General features: G+C 41.8%; 1 protein-coding gene across 1 annotated transcript in view; it reads right to left on the bottom strand.

The window, feature by feature from the left end:
• CELSR3 (cadherin EGF LAG seven-pass G-type receptor 3) overlaps positions 1-26,033 on the bottom strand; it is a 104,975-nt gene that overhangs the window by 27,599 nt on the left and 51,343 nt on the right. The window contains 14 exon segments of the mRNA XM_075183598.1: positions 661-762; positions 2,207-2,390; positions 2,547-2,667; positions 2,821-2,962; positions 3,861-4,029; positions 4,120-4,230; positions 5,130-5,315; positions 5,884-6,053; positions 7,414-7,539; positions 8,047-8,210; positions 9,530-9,687; positions 10,301-10,389; positions 11,887-12,002; positions 19,615-19,837. Of these exon segments, the coding sequence (XP_075039699.1) occupies positions 661-762; positions 2,207-2,390; positions 2,547-2,667; positions 2,821-2,962; positions 3,861-4,029; positions 4,120-4,230; positions 5,130-5,315; positions 5,884-6,053; positions 7,414-7,539; positions 8,047-8,210; positions 9,530-9,687; positions 10,301-10,389; positions 11,887-12,002; positions 19,615-19,837 (2,061 nt within the window).

Raw genomic sequence — 26,033 nt, 5'->3', positions numbered from 1 at the left:
CTGATTGGTTGCTATGGGCAACACCTCCACTTTTCCTTTTTAGAAGGCGTGAAAAATCTACCCCTTAGAACATCGCGGCTGTGCATTTTTACCATTACTACGGTAAAAAGACAATTTTATTGGCTGCAACTGCTTGAAAAAACTTCTTTCATTTTATTCCACAGGGGCCATAAACTGATTAAAACGTATAAAATATAAAATAAAAATACTGATCTTATGTAGAAGGGAATATATAAGCCATGATTATACTTTGTCTTTCAGTGAATTTTCCAGCTCTGCCAAGACATTGAGACTGTAACACTTATATCTGCAGGCTGCTTGGATACTGTACTATGAGCCTCCGGTTGTGATATGATTGACATAATAGGATAACACTTTATCTGGTGTCTTACTCAGCAGAACAGTGAGAGCCACAGGGGCTGCCGGCAGCACAGTGACAGGCAGAGCATAAACAAGGTGGGCGGCTGTCGGCAATGTTTAGCAAACCTCAGCCAGGAGTCTGGCATAGACGCAGGAAATATTTGGAGTGAAATTTTGATTTGTTACAATCTGTTGAGCGCGAGGAAGCGTCGGGTGGAAGGATTGCAGTCTGGAGGGGGGGTGACGACAGCTGAAATGTAAGAGTATATAACAGCTATATTGTAAGGTTGTGGTACTCACCCAGTGAGCCTTTGGGACAAGGCACAGCAGCGGGGAGGCCAAACTTGGTCCGAGGCCACCAAACACCCGACGTTAATGTTTTTGGACATCCGTCGTATATAACTACAATGCAGAGGAACATCGGTCAGGTTACAACCCTCAGCAATTCCGTCTCCTCTTCCCATCTTTATTGATTTCTCTAATTCCAACAATCATACCCGGTCTTACCCTTTATTTATGTTCTACTTCTGTCTCACTCCCCTTTTCTATTTTACTCCCACCCTCCTCACCTCCCTCACAAGCTAATTATTGGGCTGTATTCACAAAATAAACAAGCTTTCCATATGTCTGAGGCTGTTTAAATAAAACAAATTCTCATACACAAGAGGCAGCAAAGAAATTGGTTTATATTAAACTGTTAATTGTTTTCCTTTTAAATTAATACTTTGCACATTGGTCTTTTTTTTGCAGTAAATGATAATGGAAATAGGGGCATTTAAAGTCACAATGGGGGTCGGTTAATTACTGATTTAAGGTGTATTCACTCATAACGCTATTTGGGATAGGATCATCTTACATCCGTGACTGACTGTATTCCTAATCTCTGTGATGACGGATATGCTGTAAAAATTGGCCGCTACAGTGTTAACGGCCTTTTAAACCATGGTGCCTCGTTTGGTGTTGCGTTCAGGGACATCCGCTCCATATACATTCGTGGTTCGTTAAAGTCTCCTTCTCTTAAGTGTTCTGCAAATGGAGACAGATTGGGCTCCCTTACAGACCTGGTCCCCTGGCTGCCTCCCAAACGTCTCCATTATAATATAACATCCTACTTTATAACATTGAGGCTGACCTTGCCCCGCTTTGGATGGATTAAACTAAAGGAAAACTATGTAGAAGATATTTTTGTAGATGCTGTTAAAATGGCACACATTTACTATGAGATACATATTTTTTATTTGTCAGGATTCCACTGTAGAGTGTTGGTTAATCTGGTTATAATAACCAGGAGACGTCACCGTGGTAACAACTGTCCGCAACGGTAACTATAGGTCACATGATGAGCATTATCATAACTAAAAATATGCATGTTTGCCCCGGTTGCCTATTATTATGGCTAGCATGACTTTAAGATGAGGTGTGATTTTTGGGGGGGGGTTGAAAGGATCCTCCTTGACCAAGACAGCTCAACTTGCTGACATAAACTCCAAAGGGTCACAAATAAACATTCTTGCATCCCATTATAATTTTAAAGGTACTTTATGCTCTTAGCACAACTGCAAATCCATTTAACCAAGATTAACTACAGATCAATTATAAAACAGTTACTAATTTATCTCTATAGAGGCAGTGGGTGTAAATGTGCTATAATGCTACGGTAGAAATCCCATACAACAAGAAAGGCTTAAATAGTGTTCGTTAACGCGCAGTAAGATAGATAGGCAAGCTGAGGGTCTCCGGCTGTCGTGGAACTACAAGTCCAAGCATGCCCTGGCAGCTGGTAGTTGTCCAAGCCTTTCCGCTAAGAAGCACCGCACTGTATACAATATCTTATCCCACATCTCACCTTCGCAGCCGCTTGGCGAAACCTCGGCAAATGGGTTGTCACAGTTGTTGCACTGGTGACCAATCACCCCAGGTCTGCAAAAGCATTGGCCAGTGTCCAGATCACATGACCTTAAGGAGGAGCCAATGGGGTAACAGTCACAGGGCAAACACGTATCACTTCCTTCGGGGCGATAATGAAACTCCTGCAGATATAGAACAGAAGAAAGACGCTAAATTAGTATCCGTGCCCCCAAATACTCAGGTCTCTGGATATAACACCCCCTCCTCCAATTTATTTTTTCTTTCTAGGAACCAAGGCCAAATGGTCCAAAATTGTAGTTGACAGCAGTCCTTCTTACCTTGCAATTACACTGTCCGGTTGTTTTATTGCAGTCGGGATCGAAACCTTTATTTACATCACAGTTACACGGTCCACAGGTTCGATTCCCCCACCAGCCTCGAGGACACTGATGGTCCATTCTAAGAGGGAAATCCGCGCTTTATTAGTCGTTTGCCACACAATAACACAATGCAAAGTGTTTTTAATCCAGTCAGATAATGTTCATCCATGTTAACCCCAGAATCATATCAACGCTGCCCTTAACATCCAGCATTTCTCTGATAATATCTTACCGATGCTCGCAGTATCTTCCAAAATGGCTCCCTGAGCACTCACAAATATAACCTACAGAAGAGTTTGGGCGATGGCGGCACACCCCCTTATTCTCACACGGGTTCAGCTGACAGACATCCATACAGCTCTCCCCATAGTATCCTGTAGAGACAAATAGACCCCCCCCCATTATCATCGTAACACAGAGCTTCCTCACTTGTCATCCTGTCAGGTTAAAGGACCGCTAGTCTTTGTATTGTATTAGTAACAATCACAATTATGTAGGTAATCATTTTAAGTGCTTAGCAGGAAGGAAGATATTTCGGATATGTTTTATTTATGATGAGGGAGGGATTTTTGCTGCGCTCACTAGACTTCCTGTCAGAAAGGTCTAAAATGGCTGACATTCGAGGACATACCTTATAATGAGGTATATAGTTAGGGTATATACATTTTCATGTTATGGTGACTTTTTACTGAGACTTCTGAATGTCACAAAAATCGCTTTTTATATTGGATCAATTAGAATTTTGAGTTTAGTCGCTCTTTATAGTGCACCTGTCGCTGTTGCTTAAGCTGGTCATACAGTGGGCAATCGCCAGATCTCTGTCAGGTTTGGCCGTTCATAGACATGTGTGTCAAGATCTGACAGATCAGGCTATTGGCGCTCAGGTCCAATCAGTCTGGGGACTGGAGCACGATCACAGGATGGCACATACATATAATCATCTCCCAAGTGAATTTACCAAGTGCTGATGTGCGATGGCTTCACATCAGATGTTTATATGGGTGTGTGGTATTTTTGGGCCCCTACATATTGCACTTTGCAGTCAATGAGTTAAAAAAAATGGCTGTTAAAAGAGTACGGGCATCTTAGCTGCAGGTATGTTGTGGCTGAACCAACATGAACAAGAATGTTGTCTATCAATTCACTGGGAACCAATGTCATCACTGGGACATGGGGCATTTACTCATTGGCTGTAGGGGCATGCTGAGTCTTGTAGTTCCACAACAGCTGGAAAGATTAAGCAGATCCTTGTGTGTGTATTTTACTACGCACCTGGGTTACAGACGCAGGCGTGGTCCAGCCACTTGTCCACACAGGAACTGTTCCCCTGGCAGGGGTTAGGGGCACACATATTAGGAACGCTGCAGCCATTGTTAACATTCAAGGTGTTAGTCGGTTTGGGCAAGGTAATGCCGCTAGAGGTCTCTCCCAGTCGCAGCCCCTGGAGGGCGATAAAGGACACCGTGGTTAGTACGATGCGCCGCGTCTCACAACAAATTCACACTGATCAAAAGTAAGAAATGGTCCTCACCTGTATACAGCCGTCTAGACCGTTCTGCACCTCTCGTCCCCCCATAATACCTCCCACAGAAAGGTGCTTAACCCTCAGCCCGTGGAGCTCGTTACCAACATTTACTGTGTCCTAGAGAAGAATAAAACAATCACTGTAGAGGGACTATGACAGGAAATTCAAACCATAGCTCACAATATTGTAAGAAAAACAAGAGCAAAATAAAATAGGCCCAGCCCATGACCTCCCCAAGCTCCACCCCTGCTCAACCCAAAACCTGCCCACACTCTTGAAAAGCCACGCCTTTGCTCAACCCAAAACCTGCTCACACTCTTGAAAAGCCACACCTCTGCTTAACCCAAAACCTGCCCACACTCTTGAAAAGCCACGCCTTTGCTCAACCCAAAACCTGCCCACACTCCTGAAAAGCCACACCCCTGCTCAACCCAAAATCTGCTCACACTCTTGAAAAGCCACACCTCTGCTTAACCCAAAACCTGCCCACACTCTTGAAAAGCCACACCTTTGCTCAACCCAAAACCTGTCCACACTCTTGAAAAGCCACACCCCTGCTCAACCCAAAACCTGCCCACACTCTTGAAAAGCCACGCCTTTGCTCAACCCACACTCTTGAAAAGCCACGCCTCTGCTCAAGCCAAAATCTGCCCTCACTCTTGAAACGCCACACCCCTGCTCAACCCAAAATCTGCCCACACTCTTGAAAAGACACACCCACTTTCCAAAAAGCTGCACTCCTTTTCGTTTCCTGCTAAATCTGCACTATTGGGGTGGTATGGCCAACACGATCCCTGTCTCTCCATGTCTGACTCTTCCAGGAATTTTACACCCTTACTGTAAAACACTGATTCCTCGTTTTACTTTTCAGCTTCCTATAACTGTATATATTCTTCATCTATAATGTATTTTTAAATGCTATTTTCCAGAACTCCTTTAATACCTCAGAATATTTTTACAGTATCAGACTCCTATAGATTGCCGCGTTGGCCCCCTTAAATTTGCAGACAGAGTACCTGGTAGATCCCGTAATCCAAGTTGATAGAGATGACATAACGCGTTTCGCGCCCACTGCGCACGTCGCGCAACTCCAGCTGTAGGTCGTGCCACCTCCCATCATTCACCAGCATCTGGTCCAAAAGGAGAGTGGAGGTTCTACTGGTGCCGCGGGTGACCGAGAAAGAGACCAGGCCGGAAATCAGCTGTAGAGACAGGAACAAGGGTCATTAGTGAGAGAGCTGTTCTTCCAACGTACCGTGTGTAATACCAAACGCAGAGTATTGTTACTGGTGTCAAGTACAATGGGCGGGTAAACCGTGGCATGGTGGCTCTTGGGATGCAGCCGGAGCCTTTATTTGGCCAGAATAGAATGTAGAGGGCATCATTCATTGTATCTACACAATCTACAGCCCTTAAATATTCATTTTATATATTTTAAACATTGAAATATTTAATGAACTTCCAATTTTAAAGCTGTGATTTTCACTCTCAGTTTAAGGGCTAATATAGGTTACATTATATATATATATAACAATTTGTTGTATATATTTATGTTCTTGTTTTGATATTAGAGCATTAAGAGTCTCTTAATTGTACACCTTGTAATTATTTATTATACATTTGAGTAATATTGTGGTTTAATATTTACACATCCACATGAGGCTATTGATCTGCAGTATCATTTTGTACCCATAAGTTTAATACTTAATCATCACGTTTGCAGCGTCTCCTCATACGACTAAGTGCATTGGTGCGTGGTTATAAGCTTGCCTGGCACATGATGGTGGTGTATTGCCCAGCGTGTGCCTGCAGCAGCACCCCGTCGGCCCGCCGCGTCCGGAACGCCAGCCCCATAAACCAGGGAATGGAGATTTTCACTTCATTCTTGAAGTCCCAGGACAGGATTCCGCTTCCGTTGAAATGGTGAGGATGGAGCATTGCTGAGAGAGCGGAAACACTGGTTAGTTACACACACAGCCCCCCTGGCTACTAATATCACAATAAAGATTTATATGTACTGGTCCTAAGGACTGAGATGCTCACTGCTGTTCTGTTTACCCCCACTGTGCGGCGCTGTGGAGCACTGAGGCTCCTTACAAATCAATGACAATAATAACAGCAACAATAATTATAATGTGCATAATTTAAATGTATTAAAATGTGATACAGGTTATGTGCCTGTAAAAGTGTGCCAGGAGTTTAGGACCTCCTGAAGGGAAAGGGCCACTGTCCCTCAGAACTATAAGGATCCCTTGAGGGCTTCGGGCCCTCCTTCGAAGCTAGGCAAGGGACGGCCTCTTTGACCTGAGGTCAGCCAAGCGTCCCCCAATGCATCATCAGCTCTCGCAAGAGGGAGCCTCCAAAAGAGGGAGATCCTAAGTGTCACACCGAACCCACCCTTAAGGGTAAATGTATCAAGCTGCCAGTTTCTGGCGGGTTGGAAAAGTGGAGATGTTGCCTATAGCAACCAATCAGATTCTAGTTATCGTTTTGTAGAATGTACTAAATGAAAGATAACTAGATTCTGATTGGTTGCTATAGGCAACATCTCCACTTTTCAAACCTGCCAGAAACCGGCAGCTTGATACATTTACCCTTTAGACACAGTGAGTAAAAGCCCATAAGGGCCAGCTTGTAACCCTCAATACAAAATTTGTAAAAAAAAAACAAACAAAAAAAACAACAACATAACAAAATGGAGTAAGAAGCAACAAAATAATTAAAAGTGCCATTACAGCCCCAGACTTTAATGTCTACAATCCATTTTACCTATTAAAAATGCTGGTTTTAGTAAGACCTATGACTGATCTGAGACCCCATTGGTCAATAGACTGATCGGTCTGATAACTATGCTATTTACACTACGCTAATAATCCTTATGACATTCTCATTCATTCATTCATTCACAGTACTCAATGGAAAAAAAAATAGTGCTTAATTAATGTGTTCAATTTAAAATTCCACCTGTTCCCAATTACATATCTAAGTCTAGCTAGAATAAAACTGCAATTTCTGTTTCAAGCCCCTAGAGGGCAGCGATTTTCTTCCATATCCCTCTCTACCTACCCACTTGCTAGACACTAGGCAGTACTCCTGTACATTTAATCACACATAGGAAGAATGTAATTAATCAATAATTTCCTTCTGTATTTAAGTAATAAATTAGCTTTTTTTGTATTCAGTTAAGAATTTCCTTTAGAAAAACAATAATTTTGTTGAAATAAATCCTTATTCCTTTACAATTACAAGTATAACTTAGTTCTCCTGTAGATCTCTGAATATCTGGCGTTCTGTACTCACCGATCCTGCAATCCTTCCCACCAAAGCCTAGTGGACAATCGCAGGTGTAGGTTCCCCAGCCCAATGTGCAGTTGCCCCCGTTCTTGCATGGGTTGGAGTCGCAGAGTGATTGCTTTGCTTGGCACCCTGGCAGAGAAAGAGCGGATAAAGTGTGACACTCCGGCTATGCCATATAGCTGCATGCATTAGTATGTGCTTCATATAGTTATTAGGTTTTCTACTACAGATCTAATGTAATTAAACAGAAATGTACCCAGCGAAGAATTAAATTATGCACAATTATCTATGGACATTAAGATACATCTGATATTATGTTGCACAGAGAGAGGAAGATAACGCACATACATTACATTCCAGCTACACGCACATAAGAAACATGATTAACAGTACTGGATATATTGTTGCTGGGAGGAAACAATGCTGGGAGTTGTAGTCCATGAACATGTGACTTAGCAGGTCTGTCTTGTATCAGTGTCACACTGGCTATGTATTCCTAGTATAGAATATAGAATGCTAGAACGTTACATTGTATCATGTTGTATCTGCACATTCTGCAAAGATAAATGACCTGATCTGCTCATCCCATGAAGCTTTGGCCAAGTGCCGCTGCGCACATGGCGTTGTGCATCCTACCTGCTGACGTTCCGTTATTCGCTATATACGAAGCCAAGTCGACCTTTTTGCTGTCGATATACAGGTCCTTCATGCATCCTATGAACTCTCGGTGAGTCACCGGGAAGTTCTCAGGCAGATTGGGGACACCGCCGAGGAGCAGGGGGCCTGTGAGGTCCAGAGATCTACGAAAATAAATAATAGTCTGATTGTGCACCACAGCCCATACTGTACTGAAGCATTTATACCTCTATGGAACGCTTGTTATTGGAGTGGTGAGCACAGCAATCTGGTAACATTTATTTACTTACAGATGATGATGATGATGGAAACGATTGTGAAACGTACAAGAACTTTTAAAGGTCAAAACATGAAATGAAAATGATGGATACATGATCCTAAAATTTTTACATATGCCTAGTGACCTGATAGGCTGCATTTGTCAGTGATGTCACTGGTTTCTAGTGAATGGATAGGCTGCAGTCTCAGTGATGTCACTGGTTCCTAGCGAATGGATAGGCTGCATTCTCAGTGATGTCACTGGTTCCTAGCGACTGGATAGGCTGCATTCTCAGTGATGTCACTGGTTCCTAGTGAGTGGATAGGCTGCATTCTCAGTGATGTCACTGGTTCCTAGTGAGTGGATAGGCTGCATTCTCAGTGATGTCACTGGTTCCTAGTGAATGGATAGGCTGCATTCTCAGTGATGTCACTGGTTCCTAGTGACTGGATAGGCTGTATTCTCAGTGATGTCACTGGTTCCTAGTGACTGGATAGGCTGCATTCTCAGTGATGTCACTGGTTCCTAGTGACTGGATAGGCTGCATTCTCAGTGATGTCACTGGTTCCTAGTGAGTGGATAGGCTGCATTCTCTGTGATGTCACTGGTCCCTAGTGAATGGATAGGCTGCATTCTCAGTGATGTCACTGGTTCCTAGTGAATGGATAGGCTGCATTCTCAGTGATGTCACTGGTTCCTAGTGACTGGATAGGCTGTATTCTCAGTGATGTCACTGGTTCCTAGTGACTGGATAGGCTGCATTCTCAGTGATGTCACTGGTTCCTAGTGACTGGATAGGCTGCATTCTCAGTGATGTCACTGGTTCCTAGTGAGTGGATAGGCTGCATTCTCAGTGATGTCACTGGTTCCTAGTGAATGGATAGGCTGTATTCTCAGTGATGTCACTGGTTCCTAGTGACTGGATAGGCTGCATTCTCAGTGATGTCACTGGTTCCTAGTGACTGGATAGGCTGCATTCTCAGTGATGTCACTGGTTCCTAGCGAATGGATAGGCTGCATTCTCAGTGATGTCACTGGTTCCTAGTGACTGGATAGGCTGTATTCTCAGTGATGTCACTGGTTCCAAGTTAGTGGATAGGCTGCATTCTCAGTGATGTCACTGGCTCCTAGTGAACTGATAGGCTGCGTTCTCACAATGGCTGCCACGGTGTGCAGGTGACCGATATACTTTAAGGAATGGAGATACAGAGAATGACTACTTACTTTTTGGAGCTGGACTGCACCCCCTCCGCTGCGCATGTGTAGTTCCCAATCTCATTGCTGAATTTCAGGGCCATGGAAATGTCACAATCATCCACCGCCAGCACAGCCACCTTCTCCTTAGAGGGTCCCCGGGCTACCCCCATAGATCCAGTCTTTGGCTGCAAAGTTAAAAACGGCTGATGCAAATAAGAACGAAAAATAAAGAAATTTTTAAATGAATGTCAAAGATAAAATCAATAAAAATATTTTGTTTAGAAGGACATCCAGTGTGAAGATAAACAATTTGCAATATATAGCTTATTGTGTTGCAGTCGGGGTGCAATTCACTGCCATTTACATGGATACGAATGTATAACGAATTAGGATCTTGCGATTATAAAACTTGGGAGAAACCATAACGGTTAGATTTGTGGAAAGGTCCTGAGCCTAAGGTGGAAGATTTAAAGGGGAAGCAAGATGACCATTTGTTGTATCTTACATTTATTTATGTATCCTGGTCAACAACAACAAAAAATATTTTTAATTACTACTAGGATATTTATGTTTACGCATATAGCATGGTAAATGTTAGACGTAGAAGCAGGGGGGCAGTAGAGGTTGGCTAAGGGGGGGAAACAAGCCCGATTTATTGACCATTGGCTGTGTGAATGGCGGTTTACCCTCAAACCACCACTCCACCCCCTCTGCAGGTGCTACCAAGCTCCTCTTGGGAACTATTCTGTCGTCATCTACCCTGCAGGACCTCTCCGACCGATACGTGTAACTCCTTACCTTGTTGTAGTAACGAAGCTGGATGCTGTGCCACTTCCCATCGCTTACACCCCCAGGAACGTACGGCGTCACCAGGGTGCTGGATTCACCTTGAAATCACATATTGGAAACATACATAAAACCTTGAAAGTGCTAAGCAGCCTGTATCAACCGCGCTGCGCTGCATCAAACATGGAAGGTGAAACGACTTAAATCTGTCCTCATACAATTAATACCAGGTGCCAAAACTCATTGCCCTATGGCCCCCTATAACAGATGTCCCCGCTGCTGAGGTTGCTAAACCCATTCTTACAGCATCCATCAAGAAAAGAATGAGGTGTAATTAACAATAACAGGGCATCGCCTATCTGGGAGAGTCTGGTAATGTTCATTACCGAAGCACTCAGCAATGCCTTCATTTCCAGCAGATAGGGAAGCACAATTCTACGTCTGATACAAGAGCTATTAAATGGTTAGGAAAAAGCTAAAGTCTGCCGGGTGCCTGAGTTGTGACTGTTCTGTCACAATGAGGACAGAGGCAGGAAGATTTACAGCAACGGTTGCTGCATCTGAAGGAGACAATCCGTCTAAGGCTCGGGGATCCTAACATGCACACAATGCAAGCAGGACCTGTGGCCCGGGCGGTAATGTGCTATTTATTGACATGTTTAGAAAACACATACATGTCGAGGTCTCCGTGTGATGGATGCAGCAGACGGGGCACCTACGCTCTGCAAAACGAGTTTAATATCTCTAACACCAGACTTGTAACATGAAAAATTGATGACACCCTGAGATATTTTTAGATGCGTCTGATCAAGATGAACATTCAGCACAGAACAGCAATATAGAAGGCCTTTGGCCTATAACAACAGAGATGACGGAGCCATAAGCTCAAATGCATAGTTGGCAATATTTTAATATAATAATAATTAAGTTTACATAGAGTATCTAAGGTCGTCTGGCATGACACGGGTCTTGGAGAACTACAATCCTCATCTTGACAAGTTTCCTGAACGCAATTATAAAATTTTCTCCTTTTTTTTCGTATTGACAAACAGGGAGATTTCAAAGGATAAAGACTGTCAATCAGATTTGGGGGTAAATGTATCAAGCTGAGAGTTTTCCGGCGGGTTTGAAAAGCCAATCAGATTCTAGCTATCATTTATTTAGTATATTCTACAAAATGACAGCTAGAATCTGATTGGTTGCTATAGGCAACATCTCCACTTTTCAAACCCGCCGGAAAAATCTCAGCTTGATACATTTACCCCCCTGGAATGCAAAACATCTAATGTATCATAGAGAGAATAAGGTCAACGCTGATATGTTGTAAATAGACAAGGCACCCATATAATAATCCAAAGCAAACTGCCATGTCAGGGGCACAGCCTTGGTCATGTACACAGCGAAAAAAAAAAAAACCCTCCACAACAATCACAGCACACATCCCACCTACAAATTGTCCATACTACCGGACTCACCCCTGATTCGCTGGATGGGTAATCCCGTATTATGCCTAAAGCCACCACTGAAATGTTGAACAATTCAGCTAAGACACTTATATAATGTATGTATGACATGATGTGATGGTATTAGACACAAACCTGTGGAATATTTCAGCTGGACCTGCCCGTCGTTAATCTCTACCGCAATGAAGTCGTGTTTCTCGTTCAGCCGTCCGTTGTAAAACAGGAGGCCATTCTTCTCTCTGGTGGCGAATCTAAACAGGGTCATTTAAGCAAAGTAAAATGAATATATCACTTCATAGTCTCCAATACGCCCATTATAATGACAAGACACTTATCTGCCCCCAACCAACAAATACCCTAACCTCTCTTATCAGATCTGATCTTCTTCATCTAAACGTATTACGGACTTTCACGATTGTAAAGAACCGCTCAGAAATTCCGTATACCTTTTGCTTTGACTCATGTGAGATAAATAGTCATATTGGTCGATTCAATCATGGGGGGTATATTTACTAAACTGCAGGTTTAAAAAAGTGGAGGTGTTGCCTATAGCAACCAATCAGATTCTAGCTGTCATTATTGTAGAATGTATTAAATAAATAACTAGAATCTGACTGGTTGCTATAGGCAACATCTCCACTTTTTCAAACCAGCAGATTAGTGAATATACCCCATTACAACTAATCTCTATTTTACTTATCCTTTGAAAATACCGTGCCTGTAACACCAAAGTGAGCAAGATTTCATTGCAAAAAAGATAAGACAAAGTTTCAAAGCAATGATTCTAATAACCTGTATTGTTAATTAACATTTGTTATTTTTAAGTGCCGTGCTGTTGGACATGGCATTGGGAGACTCTGATTTGTGGTAATTAAGTTACAAGTTATGCATGAGCTGTGATACAACATTACGGACACATTGTACAATTCTAAACGGACTCTCCAGCTCTAGTACAAAGATATCAGAACAATTTTCACCCCGGGGGGGGGGGAAATCTGCTCAGATGGGAGGTTTAATACCAGGGGCCTGGGAATCTGCCTTTGGAGATTGTATTCAGGTGAGGAGACAGATTGACTTTTAGTTTAAATCTTCCCCTATAGAGATTAAGCAGTCTGACATTGACAAGAAGTGAATGTTTTTCCTTTAACCTGCTCAAGCACTCAGTCCTTTCATTATCACAAATTTCATTTTGTCGTATCATCTCTCTAAAGTAGATGTTTTAATGGCCTGAGTTAAGAGGGTCAAATGGTTCGACAGCGGCGTTATTACCAGATATAAATATCTAAGCTGCAGCAAATGTGGATGTTCATTATGACCTTGCATAATTACAAAGATACCAATGATACCTTTTACTTGTTAGACGTTTCTGTTAATGGACAAGATCACGGCGCTCCACCAAGGCTTTTGTCTCGGGTGGAAGCAGTTCAGAGGGTCACATTTTCCCTTGGTGTATAACCACAGCCAAACCGTATTACTAATTATCAGATGGGGCATTGATCTATATCGTGAAGTGTCCATTTCTTCCAACATATCAGGGGTTCTACCTTAACCCCTAGGAAGAAAAGAGAGGGGAGTATCCTCGTTGAAGTGGGTTGCTCGACTAAGACATCATCATCATCACCACCATTTATTTATATATTTATATATGATGTAGCACATGCCCTTGTGTTTCTAACTCCCATTGTCCTATAGATTGTAAGCTTGCGAGCAGGGTTCTCTTACCTCTCTGTCTGTATGTATTACCCAGTATTGTTTTATCAATGTTTGTTCCCAATTGTAAAGCGCTACGGAATTTGCTGGCGCTATATAAATAAATGTTGATGATGATGATGATGATAGCGCCACTGATTACACAGCGCTGTACAGAGAACTCATTCACACAGTCCCTGCCCCATTGGAGCTTACAGTCTAAATACCCAACATACACACAGACTAGGGTCAATTTTGATAGCAGCTAATTAACCTACTAGTATGTTTTTTGGAGTGTGGGAGGAAATCGGAGCACTCAGGGGGGGTTTCCCCTGAGTGCAAACATGGGGAGAACATACAAACTCCACACAGATAAGGCCATGGTCGGGAATTGAACTCAAGATCCCAGTACTGTGAGGCAGAAGTGCTAACCACTGAGCCACCATGCTGCCCATTCTTAATATCTCCTGGGTCAAATAAAAAAACTTACAAAAATAAAATCTTCAACATTAATTCTAAGCCTTACATTAGTCCTAAACCGAAGATTAATCCACGCCCTTCACCAAACCTAAGAACTAACCATATAATTGTGCGAAAGCCCAACAGAGATCTGCGAAGTAAATACATCAAGCTGCGAGTTTCCGGCGGGTTTGAAAAGTGGTGATGTTGCCTATAGCAACCAATCAGATTCTAGTTATCATTTATTTAGTACATTCTACAAAATAACAACTAGAATCTGATTGGTTGCTTTAGGCAACATCTCCACTTTTTAAACCCGCCGGAAACTCGCAGATTGATACATTTACCTCCAGGTCTCACCTCCCCAAAGTCCTCGCACAGTAGTAAATAATTTTTTCAATTAACTTTTTCAAATTCTCTACTTTCGGGATACAGTTACAGGGTTACCCCCTTGTGCTACAAACGTATGGGGGTTATATTAAGGTGATCTTTGATCTGGAGCCAATAATGTCTTAAAGTAGCCCTAGTTAGGATTATCTATTGCAGACCTGTCCAACCTGCGGCCCTCCAGGTGTTGTGAAACTACAAGCCCCAGCATGCTTTGCTGGTAGACAACCAGTTGATAGCTGGAAGGGCATGCTGGGACTTGTAGTTTCACAACATCTGGAGGGCCGCAGGTTGGACAGGCCTGATCTATTGCATTCAATCCTAGGAACACAATTAATTTATATAATATACTTTATAGAATTTTTTTCACACATTTATTTTTAAACATTTTATATTTGTTATGAGAAAAGGATACTAAACACTGTTTGACTCATACACAAGAGTCATATTTTTAACTTCCCAACATATCCCCAGGATTAAAGGGGTCAGTATTTTATTATGAGAGATCCCCCCTCCCCCATAACCTTATAATATATTCTGTTACATTTTATTGGTCAGCCCAGACGGCCCACGGTAGATGTTATTAAACACGACCTCTTTAGGGCACGAGATGAAATAAAATATCTCCATAGATGATCAAATCTAATAAAATGTGACAAACCTAATAAAAGAAGGAACAGACTAATTACCGCATCCTTGAGCTGAAAGCTAAGAATATGCAATATTTATTATACAACTCCGTTCTGCACAAGATCTGCGTCTCTCATACACACTCATTACATCCTCCCATTCCCGATTACAGGACTTTTTCCGGGCTGCACCCACTCTATGGAATTCTCTCCCTCGCACAATAAGACTCTCCTCTGGTCTACAAGCTTTCAAGCGTTCTCTGAAAACCCACCTCTTCAGAAAAGCTTATAATATTCCTCAACCACCCTCTTAACCTCACTACATTACCCTATTACCACCTGTTATACAACTACCCCTTGACCAACATTGTTGTGTGACGGGATCATTTAGCTTAGGAGTCACTCTTACCTTTGCAGTCTGGCTGGGCCGACTGCAAATGTAGACTTAACCTCATGTGTCAAACTCCCATTGTCCAATAGATTGTAAGCTTGCGAGCAGGGCCCTCTCACCTCTTTGTCTGTTTTACCCAGTTTGTTTATTAGTTGACTATGTTTGTCCCCAATTGTAAAGCGCTACGGAATATGTTGGCGCTATATAAATAAATGATGATGATACATATAAAAGTACCAGAAATAATTAGCTTCCATTCTTTAATAGAGAGGTGATATATCCAATCTCTGATACAATACAGGGTTTATAGAGAATCCTGTCCTAGGCTATGTGATTTGACAAAAAATCCCAAAAAGCAACACAAAAGGTGATTTTCTTTTAAGATAAAACGTTTCATGTAAATGAAAACAAATATCTGACTTGATAAATTAATCCTTGCGTTTGTATGTCGTCTTAGATAAACCACCATCCCCAGGCTGCGGAGAAGCCCATTGCAGAGTACTAATCAATACATCGCTTTATAAATGAATCATCATTCTAACAACGTAAGGATGAATCAATTGGTAACAGTAAAAGTGAGCCACTGACGGATGAATGTAATTAAAATGATTTACGGACAATTACGGGTATCTGGACGCTGTTAATATTTTAGCAGACATTGGTTAAATAAGGAAGCATTTATCAGTCCAGTAAAATACCAATCATCGGCAGCAACTTTGCCGGCCGGAGGGTAAAGTTATTACACTTATATTTGATATATTCCGAAGGCTATACATGGGTGGCCAAAAAGCCTCCGAAATGTTAAATAAAAGGCGCAAATTAAATGAGGGGTTGTCACTTAAAAACTATGCTAATTTACTTTTTAGTTAATTGCATAGACATTAAAGGACTTCTGCAGAATATGAATATATAACAATTATGTAGTATAATTTTTTTTTTTTAATATTTAAGGCTACCATGGGCAGCACAGTGGCCTAGTGGTTAGCACTTGTGCTTCACACCACTGGGGTCATGAGTTTGATTCCCGACCATGGCCTTATCTGTGTGGAGTTTGTATGTTCTCCCTGTGTTTCCGTGGGTTTCCTCCGGGTGCTCCGGTTTCCTCCCACACTCCAAAAACATACAGGTAGGTTAATTGGCTGCTATCAAAATTGACACTAGTCTCTCCCTGTCTGTCTGTGTGTGAATGTGTGTCTGTATTAGAGAATTTAGAATGTAAGCTCCAATGGGGCAGGGACTGATGTGAATGGGTTCTCTGTACAGCGCTGCGGAATTACTGGCGCTATATAAATAAATGATGATGATGATGATACCATTATAATTTGGAAACATAAAGCTATCTCTCAAGCTACCTTTTGGGGTAGATAACCAATTTTTGTGTTTATATTTAAATATATCTTTGATTATATTTAGATATTTGTAAATATTTTTTCATCTTTTAATTATTTTTGGCAAAGAAACATTTAACACCACTATAACAAAACACCCCACATATAAATTAAGTAAGGTGTTGGAACAAAGGATCTTTTTTTTCTTTTTTGTATTATCCAAGCGGGTATTTCTTTTTTTTCTTTGTTGTTATTGTTGACACAATTTGTAACACTTTCTTAAAACAAGTTAAAACAACAGCAGACTGAATTTTTGCTTATTAAATCTGCTAATCTCTTTGTAAAATTATAATAATCACTATACCTTCAGCAGTCCTGGGTATAACTAATGTAATATCATTGCACCCTGTGTAAGACGGTGCAGAGTTTGATCTGTAATCTGTCTCAGTGCTTAAGAGGTTAATGCTGTTTAAACTAGACGGATCAGCACAATATTTAACAGAAATATCTTCTTTTTTTTGAGGAGAACCATCAGGGCAGCCAATTGAACACGCCTTGGAAGCATCTACTGTACTTAGCTAAATTGCTGCTTCTAAACCATTACTCATTCCCTTGGATGAGGTAATGCTTTTGACGTGACTGACGATCCAAAGGAGGCCACTGATTGGTGGATGGAACAGCTGCCAATGATATCATCACCGAACGGATCAATTCTAATTTAATGAGTAAGTGCTGGGTTTCGATGGAAGTCAGGCACATCTGGGATGGGGATGGAGGAGTCCAAGAATAGCAGGCGGATAGGAAGCATAGAAAGGCAATCTGGCTATTGTGGAACTACAAGTTCCAGCATGCCCTGCCAGAAATAATGGCGTTGCCATACTGGGCAGTTGTAAGACTCTGAATAAATATTATAGCTGATGCCAAACTGAATTATTTCTTTGCTAAATGCACTTTAATCCATGTAAATTCATCCAAAGGTTTCAGTATATTTACAAAGAATATACAGGGCCTGATTATTAAGGTACGCAAAATTAATGTAATTTGTGTGTTTTTTTTTTAAAAAAAAACGTGTTTAAATCGGGCAACGTGCGGAAATCGCCCATACACCCCAGTGGCCCACACAGGGGGGGTTTCTGAGTCTCTAGAAACCCCCCCCCCTGCGCTAACTAAGTGGCTACTGTTCTATACAGCAGCCGTGGCGCTGTCAAAGAAGTATTGTATACAGCACCGCCGCAGACGCAGACGCGGCTGCTGTATAGGACAGCGCTGGCGAAACGATCGGCGGGGGGAACCCCCCCCCCCGACAATCCTCCGTGCGTTGCTGCGCCCATCCGCATTCAAGAAGGAGCAGATGTAAAGATACGTCTGTTGATGAATACGGGTCTAGGTCCGCTCTGCTCTAACAGACAATACATTGCAGGATACATCCAATACATATGTGGAATATAAAGTCCCAAAAAAAGACACAGGGAAAAAAAAAATATTAATAATATAATCATTAATGACAAAACATTAAAAATATATAAATATTTTCCCTCCCATAAAATACATTTATGAAGATGTTATTAATGTCTGCTATAACATACATTTTTACAGCCGCTCCTGATTGCAAACACATGTTCTAGCATGTACACACAGCCGTCATCACTAGTAATCAGCACTTACACCTGACCTGTAGCTGGAGCAAGTGATACGACAGAAAATGTTAGAGATGCCCAAAGTTTGAATCGGACGCTGCTGGGTGTGCTCGATCTTGGCACGCCCTTACTGTACATTGACTACGAGCATACACCCAGTACCCTCCCCGTTCCGCCCCTAAAATCATAGGCTGTAGTAAGGGTCCTTTGCGCTGGAAAATGAATTGGATACATTGTGCTCTCTACGTATATAGTTCGTTTCTGGGCATGTGCAGAGCAATTTAACGTTAAAATACGGCATGTATCGGCATTTGCGTTCTTTGATGAATGAGGGCCACAATTTTTGACAAGTGAACTTACCAAAAATATATTTTAATAAGCTTTATGGAAGAACTATTAGTAATGGCAGCAAATTATCAGCCTTACAATACTCTGGGATCTTATTACCAGAATGGAACTTACGCTAATGAAGGCAATTGCATGTAATTTATGACCAAATGCAAATGATACTTACGACTCCCTACTTAGACCATAGTTGCCAACCTTTACAGGCTGGCCTCCGGGAGTCTTGGAGTAGAGGTGGGCATGAGGGGGCGGGGCTCCACGAATCGCGGCAAAATGGTGGCGATTCCCGAAGAATCGCATCATGGTGGCTTCAAATCTCCCCACTTCACTAGGAAGTGGGCAGATGCGAGAGAATTGCCAGCTCTCCCGGGATTCCGGGAGACCTACCCGGATTTCTGGAGTCTCCCGGGTATTCCGGGAGAGTTGGCAAGTATGACCTAGACCATTAAAACACATTGTGTATGTACAGTACACATTAAACATTCTGATTATCCATATAATGCAAGAAACATTTTTTTAAAGTAAATATTTGTATTAATGATTATAGTATTATGTGTTGTTAATTTATTGGCTAAAATATTTTTGTTGTCATATATCCTGCCGTCCGTTCTGTCTGTTAACACATGGAAAATAACTTTTAGAAAGAGTGTACTTACACCTAGGGGTAAATGTATCAAGCTGAGAGTTTTCCGGTGGGTTTGAAAAACCAATCAGATTCTAGCTATCATTTACTTAGCACAGTCTATAAAAATGACAGGTAGACTCTGATTGGTTGGGATAGGCAACTTCTCCACTTTTCAAACCTGACGTATCTCGAGATTTGCACAGACTTGAATACAGGCGGAAATAGGCTCAAGTTCTGTGCTCTTATTTTAACCAGCAAGTTGCGTTCGATATTTATGAATCAGGCCCTATATCTTTAAATATCTTTAGGAAATGTAAGCTTATGGCAGACCAGCTTATTATCACAGACACATTAGACAGACGGGTGCACTTACGAGAGCGACAGACTCATGTGAAACCTCTGCCGGAGACCTCGGAACATGACAAAGGATTTTGGAGGGAAGGAGCGTGTTGACAGCTCACAGTACGGCTTTTCGAAGCCTCCGGATGGGCACTGGCAGGTGAAGCCTCCTTCTGCCAGGTTGGCGCACGTCCCCCCGTTTCTGCAAACTCCCGGCACGCAGCGCCCCGAGCCGCTGTCCACTTCACAGTTGTCACCTGCAGCGAAAGGAAGAGAAGAAAAGTTTATATACCAGGAAGTTTACAAGAGGTGACAGTTTGCTGGATGCTGAATTCGTAGAACAAATGGCAAAACCGTAACACCTTCATATATCATTTGTTCTCGTAAGGTCAATGTAAGTCACTAATGTATTTTAATGTTAATTCATCACCTGCACACAATGGAGGCAGACATTTTGTTACCTATAGTAATATTTATAACACTGTGGCTTGGAAATTCCCTAGAAATCAATGACATCACTGCGCATAGCAGGAGCAGTTGCATGCGGCATTGAAGGCAGGGGCAAACGCAGGATTTGTAGAGGGGGGGTTTCCACACCACGCCGCCAGTGGGCGTGAACAGCATGCATAGGGGCGTGGCTATAATATTAGACAGTGCTTGGCTGATCTCCAACTCTTCCTATCCACATAATATACATGGGCAATGCCTGGTGCACTAATGTTAGATGCACGCGGTTCTCGTTTTTCAAGCAGCGCAGTGTGAAGCGGGGTCAGGGTCCAGCCACCTCAATTACACAGTGCCCCAGGCTTGGAGGGGGTTTCCAGGCACAAGGAACCCCCCCCCCCCTCTCTCGGTTTGCCTATGGAAGGGGTGTTTTTTTGGGGGGGGGGGTTGAAGGGGAAAGTGCTGGGTAAACCCCCAGGGATCATGACAAGACCCCCAATTTGGCATGGCGACGCCCATACGTAGCATGACCACACCCCTTATTGTGCAACATTCTTAAATTGTCATTCACAGTTGTTGGGAGGCATGCTAACCTGCGGTATAACTAATCCCAGGGGCCCCTCAGACAATTCCAAGGGGCGCTTCAGCCTGTTCAACCTAAGCTCAAGAAGCAAAATTAGTCTAGAATAAAACTAATAATAAAAAAAACAATTGAATTGAGTATTTAATTTTTAAAGGTATAAAATATACTAGGTAAACATTTATAGACATTAGGGGTACACTAAAGTACACTTTAGGTGGGTACTTAGGAAATACTGACACATATTAAGGGGTGCATGGTAAACATTTGCGGTTATAAGGGGCTCAGTCATACAAAAGAACGCCGTGATCCATAATAACCAGCTGAGATTAAGCAGCTTTATTTAAAGATAACAAACAAAACATCGCAGAACTGATTCATTCTATTACAGTAACAGTGAGTCATTGTCTGACAAGCGCTGTGGTCTGGTCTTTCCATTATACGGAGGCAGAAGCCAGACCAATGACCTTTGTACTAAATGCAGTTACGGTCTGTCTATCCTAAGGACTCGGCGCAGATTGTACGTGACAAGTGTCAGACCACGGAACCAGTATTATATAAAACATGTCATTATTGCAAATAACAAGCTACAGGATTCTGTAACATCAGAATACAATACAAGAGTTAGATAGTGATTCCCATTTCTCAGGCCACTTGTTGGGTTAATGCTAAGGTAGTGATGACCTGATACACGTCAGTGGCCCCGTGGGTGGCCCTCCATCCTACAAAAGGGCCGCACGTTACCCGTAATCTCAGTAATAAGTTACAACAATACATTTAATCAAAGAAAGAGACACCTATCTGTAATAATCTATCCGCAGGCATATTAAACAAGTGTTACAAGCTGTAACAAACACTCCCGGAATGTCCGGGAGACTCACGAAATTCGGGTCAGTCTCACAGACTCCCGGGAGGGCAGGCAAGTCTCCCACATCCCGCAACTGCCTTCCCAAAATGACGCGATTTGCGGTGAATCGTGTAACTTTGGCTCCGCCCCCTGCGACAAAAAGGCATTTACGTTGCGGCGGTGGTGCCGAAATGAAGCGTTTGGCCGTGCCCCGCCCCCTTCCACCCTCCAGTCACGTCCCTCACCCGGAAAAAGCTTGCCGAAAGTAGTATGTAATTTTATCATACCTAAATCCACAACGTTTTAAACTACCAGGCAGTTTTATGTACTCTTAAAGGGGACGCTGCCTTCAGGTAACTTTAACTTATAGGGGCCTATTTATCAAGATCCTTTGAGCTGATAACCGCATTATTAAGTATAGAAGTTACTTATAACTATAGGATTGCAGCAGTTATCAGAGATAACTCACCACTGTCTACCTCCTCTCTCGGACGTTCACTATCGCAAATATGTCTCTTACGTCAAAGCAACGTTGCCATAGTGACCGTAGAGAAGAGACAAACAACGGGAGTTTTAAGATAAGTGAAATCATTGCAGGGACAGCCTCCTATTGGATGCGCTGACCTGAGATAATTTTATATTAAATGGGGCCGTAAAAACCATCAGTCATCATTGTATAACGCAATGTATTTCTAACAAGTCGCGGGAAGGTACAAACCAGTAAGTGCCAGCTGTCTAAACATTGAAAAAAACATTTACATGATTTTTTTTATTTTTTTTTAATAAATTGCTCACTTTAATTAAATTGTAATTAGGGATATTATTTAAATCTGCACTGTATTGTGGCAGCAGAGGACAAGGGTTTATAATAACTAATAAAACAAACATTAATTATCTAATGTATAAATAGTGCAGTTAATCACAGTGATGTCTTGTTTCTATCACAGTTAGACACTTGTAGAATTCATTCTTAATAAGGTAGATGTCACACTTTGGACCACTTTCCTTAGATAGATAGATAGATAGATAGATAGATAGATAGATAGATAGATAGATAGATAGACAGATATGAGGTAGATAGATAGATAGATAGATAGATAGATAGATAGATAGATAGATATGAGATAGATAGTTAGATAGAAAGATAGATAGACAGACAGATATGAGGTAGATAGATAGATAGATAGATAGATAGATAGACAGATATGAGGTAGATAGATAGATAGATAGATAGATAGATAGATAGATAGATAGATAGATAGATATATTGGTTGAAGTAGTGGCGGTATTAAAAATGTGAGGGGAATGTAAGTAAATGGAATTTGATTGTATTACAATGAAGGCAGTAGTAGTGAAAGTGTTGCCCGTGGCAACCAATCAGATTCTAGCTATCATGTTCTAGAATGTACAAGATAAATGATCACTAGAATCTGATTGGTTGCTATGGGCAACAAATCCACTTCTCCATTTTTGAAGATTTGATAAATCTCAAGGAATGTGTTGGTGCTATATGATTAAAATAATATAATAATAGGGTAAAGGGCTCTGTCTAATAATTTTGACCAGAAGAACAACGGTCAACATTTAGATTTGTGTCATTCTACTGAAATCAAACCAACGTTCGGTTATTGCACAGAAGTGACTGACTGGATTATTGTCATCCCAAAACTTTTGTTAGGAATAACATAATGTTAAATAGTTTCAAAGTGGGACAGTACCCAGCAGTATAGAATAAACACTTATTTATGCCTTAGGTGTAAATAATTTCTAGAGTGTGTATCAGATTTCCTTCCCACTTCCGACTGAGTTGGCAACAATTACAGTTCATAGAGACTCCGAGGAAGCAATTTCTTGGGCATATGGAGGAACGTACAGCTTCTGGACAGGATCGTGTTGTGAAGCTATAATATTAACCTCAAAGTTTCTGGGAGAAGCATTCAATGTTTGTGGAGAAGAGCTCCAGGAGTCAGAACTGCAAGGACGGGGTTAAATTGCCCTCCTAGCGTAATGCAGAAGAAAGAATAAGGGGAGTTTGATGCCAGAGACAGATGGGATGACTATGAACCATATTTAAGAAGAAGCCTTCCTGCTCAAACTTTAAATACTGAGAAATAAAGAGACTGAAGCGGGCTAAAGAACTTGGCTTTGGCAAAACAAGGTCCATCAATCATCTCAGAGGTTAATTCGGAAGAAAACGAGTGGTTGATTAATGAGTAAGGGTGACTACGCAAGAACAGATGCAGGCGCCTGATTCCAGCATTTAAAGGACCACGTGTGTGGCCAAAATTTAAAGAAATGACCATCATTTGGCGCTAGATCCTATGAGGAACAATTCTTAGGCTGGACAGTGAGTACACATGGTCAATATTTCAAAACACTCCTGATCAACATCTAAGGATCCCAACCAGATGTCAATTGGGATTGCTTTAGGCAAATTTATGATTACATTTGTGACCAAATAAGTCTTATTGGTCGTATGATCGGACTTAGGACATTCTAAAATGGGTAGTTTTGCTGCCTGTGCTTTGTCCAGTCGTTTGGCCTGATGCTCAAATGTGCAGTAATTTGAGGACCACACCCAGATCTACCATAATTCTGCCGCTTCCCATAACCAGCATAGCCAGCTATTTATGTCTCACACAGGAGATTGCTGAGCTTGTTCATCATCATCATCATCACCATTTATTTATATAGCGCCACTAATTCCGCAGCGCTGTACAGAGAACTCACTCACATCAGTCCCTGCCCCATTGGGGCTAACAGTCTAAAGTCTAACACACACACAGATAGAGAGACTAGGGTCAATTTTGATAGCAGCCAATTAACCTACCAGTATATTTTTGGAGTGTGGGAGGAAACCGGAGCACCCGGAGGAAACCCACGCAAACACGGGGAAAACATACAAACTCCACACAGATAAGGTCGAGAATTGAACTCATGACCCCAGTGCTGTAAGGCAGAAGTGCTAACCACTTAGCCACCGTGCTGCCCACAATCACAATCTCCATTTCTTAAGGACATTCCATAATTTGCAGGAGCTCTAACGGAAAAGAGGGACGGAGGCAGATACCAGGGCAGTCAGCCAGTGCTCCAGAACACACAAGCTTCTCACAAAAGCAATTACATATTTTAGCAGGAAATAGGCGATTGGCCTTCAGCTAACCCCACAGAGATAATGTCCTTCCCTAAGCGTGCACAATTCATTGGAATGTGCATTTATCATTTTTGCAAGTCAGGGAAAGCCCCACAAAAAGAGCTAGTGTAAAATGCAATCCAGAATTCATGTGCTATTACCAAGAATTCAGTATATGCTTGGATCAATGGTAATAAAAATGTAATGTCAACATTTTTTAATTAGCTAAAATTCAAAACCTTAGACATCTGGGAAATCCAACACTTGACTGAAATTAGGATAAGAGTTAGTGAGACTTTTAAGATAATGTAGAATGTAAGCGGTCACCAACAGGGCCCTCTCTCTGTGTGTTTTCCTTAGGTAATTATGTAATTTTGCCGGGTGTAATTATGTAAATTTGTTGTTTGTATTTATATAATTTTGCCACTTTTGTATTTCTCTTATTTTGTCATTTCGTTGTATGACCTGACCCCCCCACTGTACAGCTCCACGGAACCCTGGTAGAATACAGATGGAGTCTTGCTGGTAACAAAAGCGATACGTTTAATAGTCAGCAGCTAGACAAAAAGTAAGTGGTTTCTGCCTTGTCTTAACACATCAAAGAGTTCATCGGATGGAATTATCCCTATAAGCATGTTCCCTGGGACTAATAATTAACAGATTAGTATATTAAATACCAATTAACTCTAACAAAAATGTAAATTCTCCAGTGGGGGCTTGCCCTAACTGAAAGGCAAGGATTGTCTATGAAGAGAATGACGAAATCCATTTGACCGTTTGGGGGCTGAGGATACACAAAGCATGTTATTCGGAAATACAGGATATTACTGGGTTCTCATAGGAAGGAGAAGAGGATTAATCAGCGACTTGGGCGCTGGAAGCTAATGAAGACCTATCTACTGGCTCTGCTTTGATCTTATCTATCTGCCGATCCCGGCACAATCCCTATATTGATTTGCTGTCCGGCATTAGGCAATACATTAGAGTGGTACCCAGCTACACAAAATATCTTCATGCCTTGCGGAAATAAGCACCACGATATATTCAGAGGAATTCAAGGGAAGAGATTTCCCATTGGCAAGGGGGGTTAATAGTCTGTTAAATGTACATGATATGGATAATAATACATGGTGTGAGGGTCGTGATTGGATGACGCCGTACCCCAATAAGTTGGCCAATGCTTGATAACCCGGTTTGTGTCATCACGCCACACACCTGCCCACCTGTAATCACCATTTCTGGTCTTACACTAATTCCAGGGGTCTCCCGGCCTACAATTTTTACTCCCCCATGTCCGCCACCCCCAACTCCTTCGCTATTTATGGTTCTTTCTAACCTGCATTGCCTTAAATCCGCATAAAATAAATACATGGAAATAATATTTCAGCACAAATTTAGCCCATAGTTTAATGTTTTAACGCCTCTAATATATAAACAGCAGATTATTAT

Source organism: Mixophyes fleayi, chromosome 8, assembly GCF_038048845.1.
Source record: "Mixophyes fleayi isolate aMixFle1 chromosome 8, aMixFle1.hap1, whole genome shotgun sequence".
In the NCBI taxonomy this organism is placed as follows: Eukaryota; Metazoa; Chordata; class Amphibia; order Anura; family Limnodynastidae; genus Mixophyes; species Mixophyes fleayi.
This window is presented reverse-complemented; position numbering and strand designations above follow the sequence as displayed.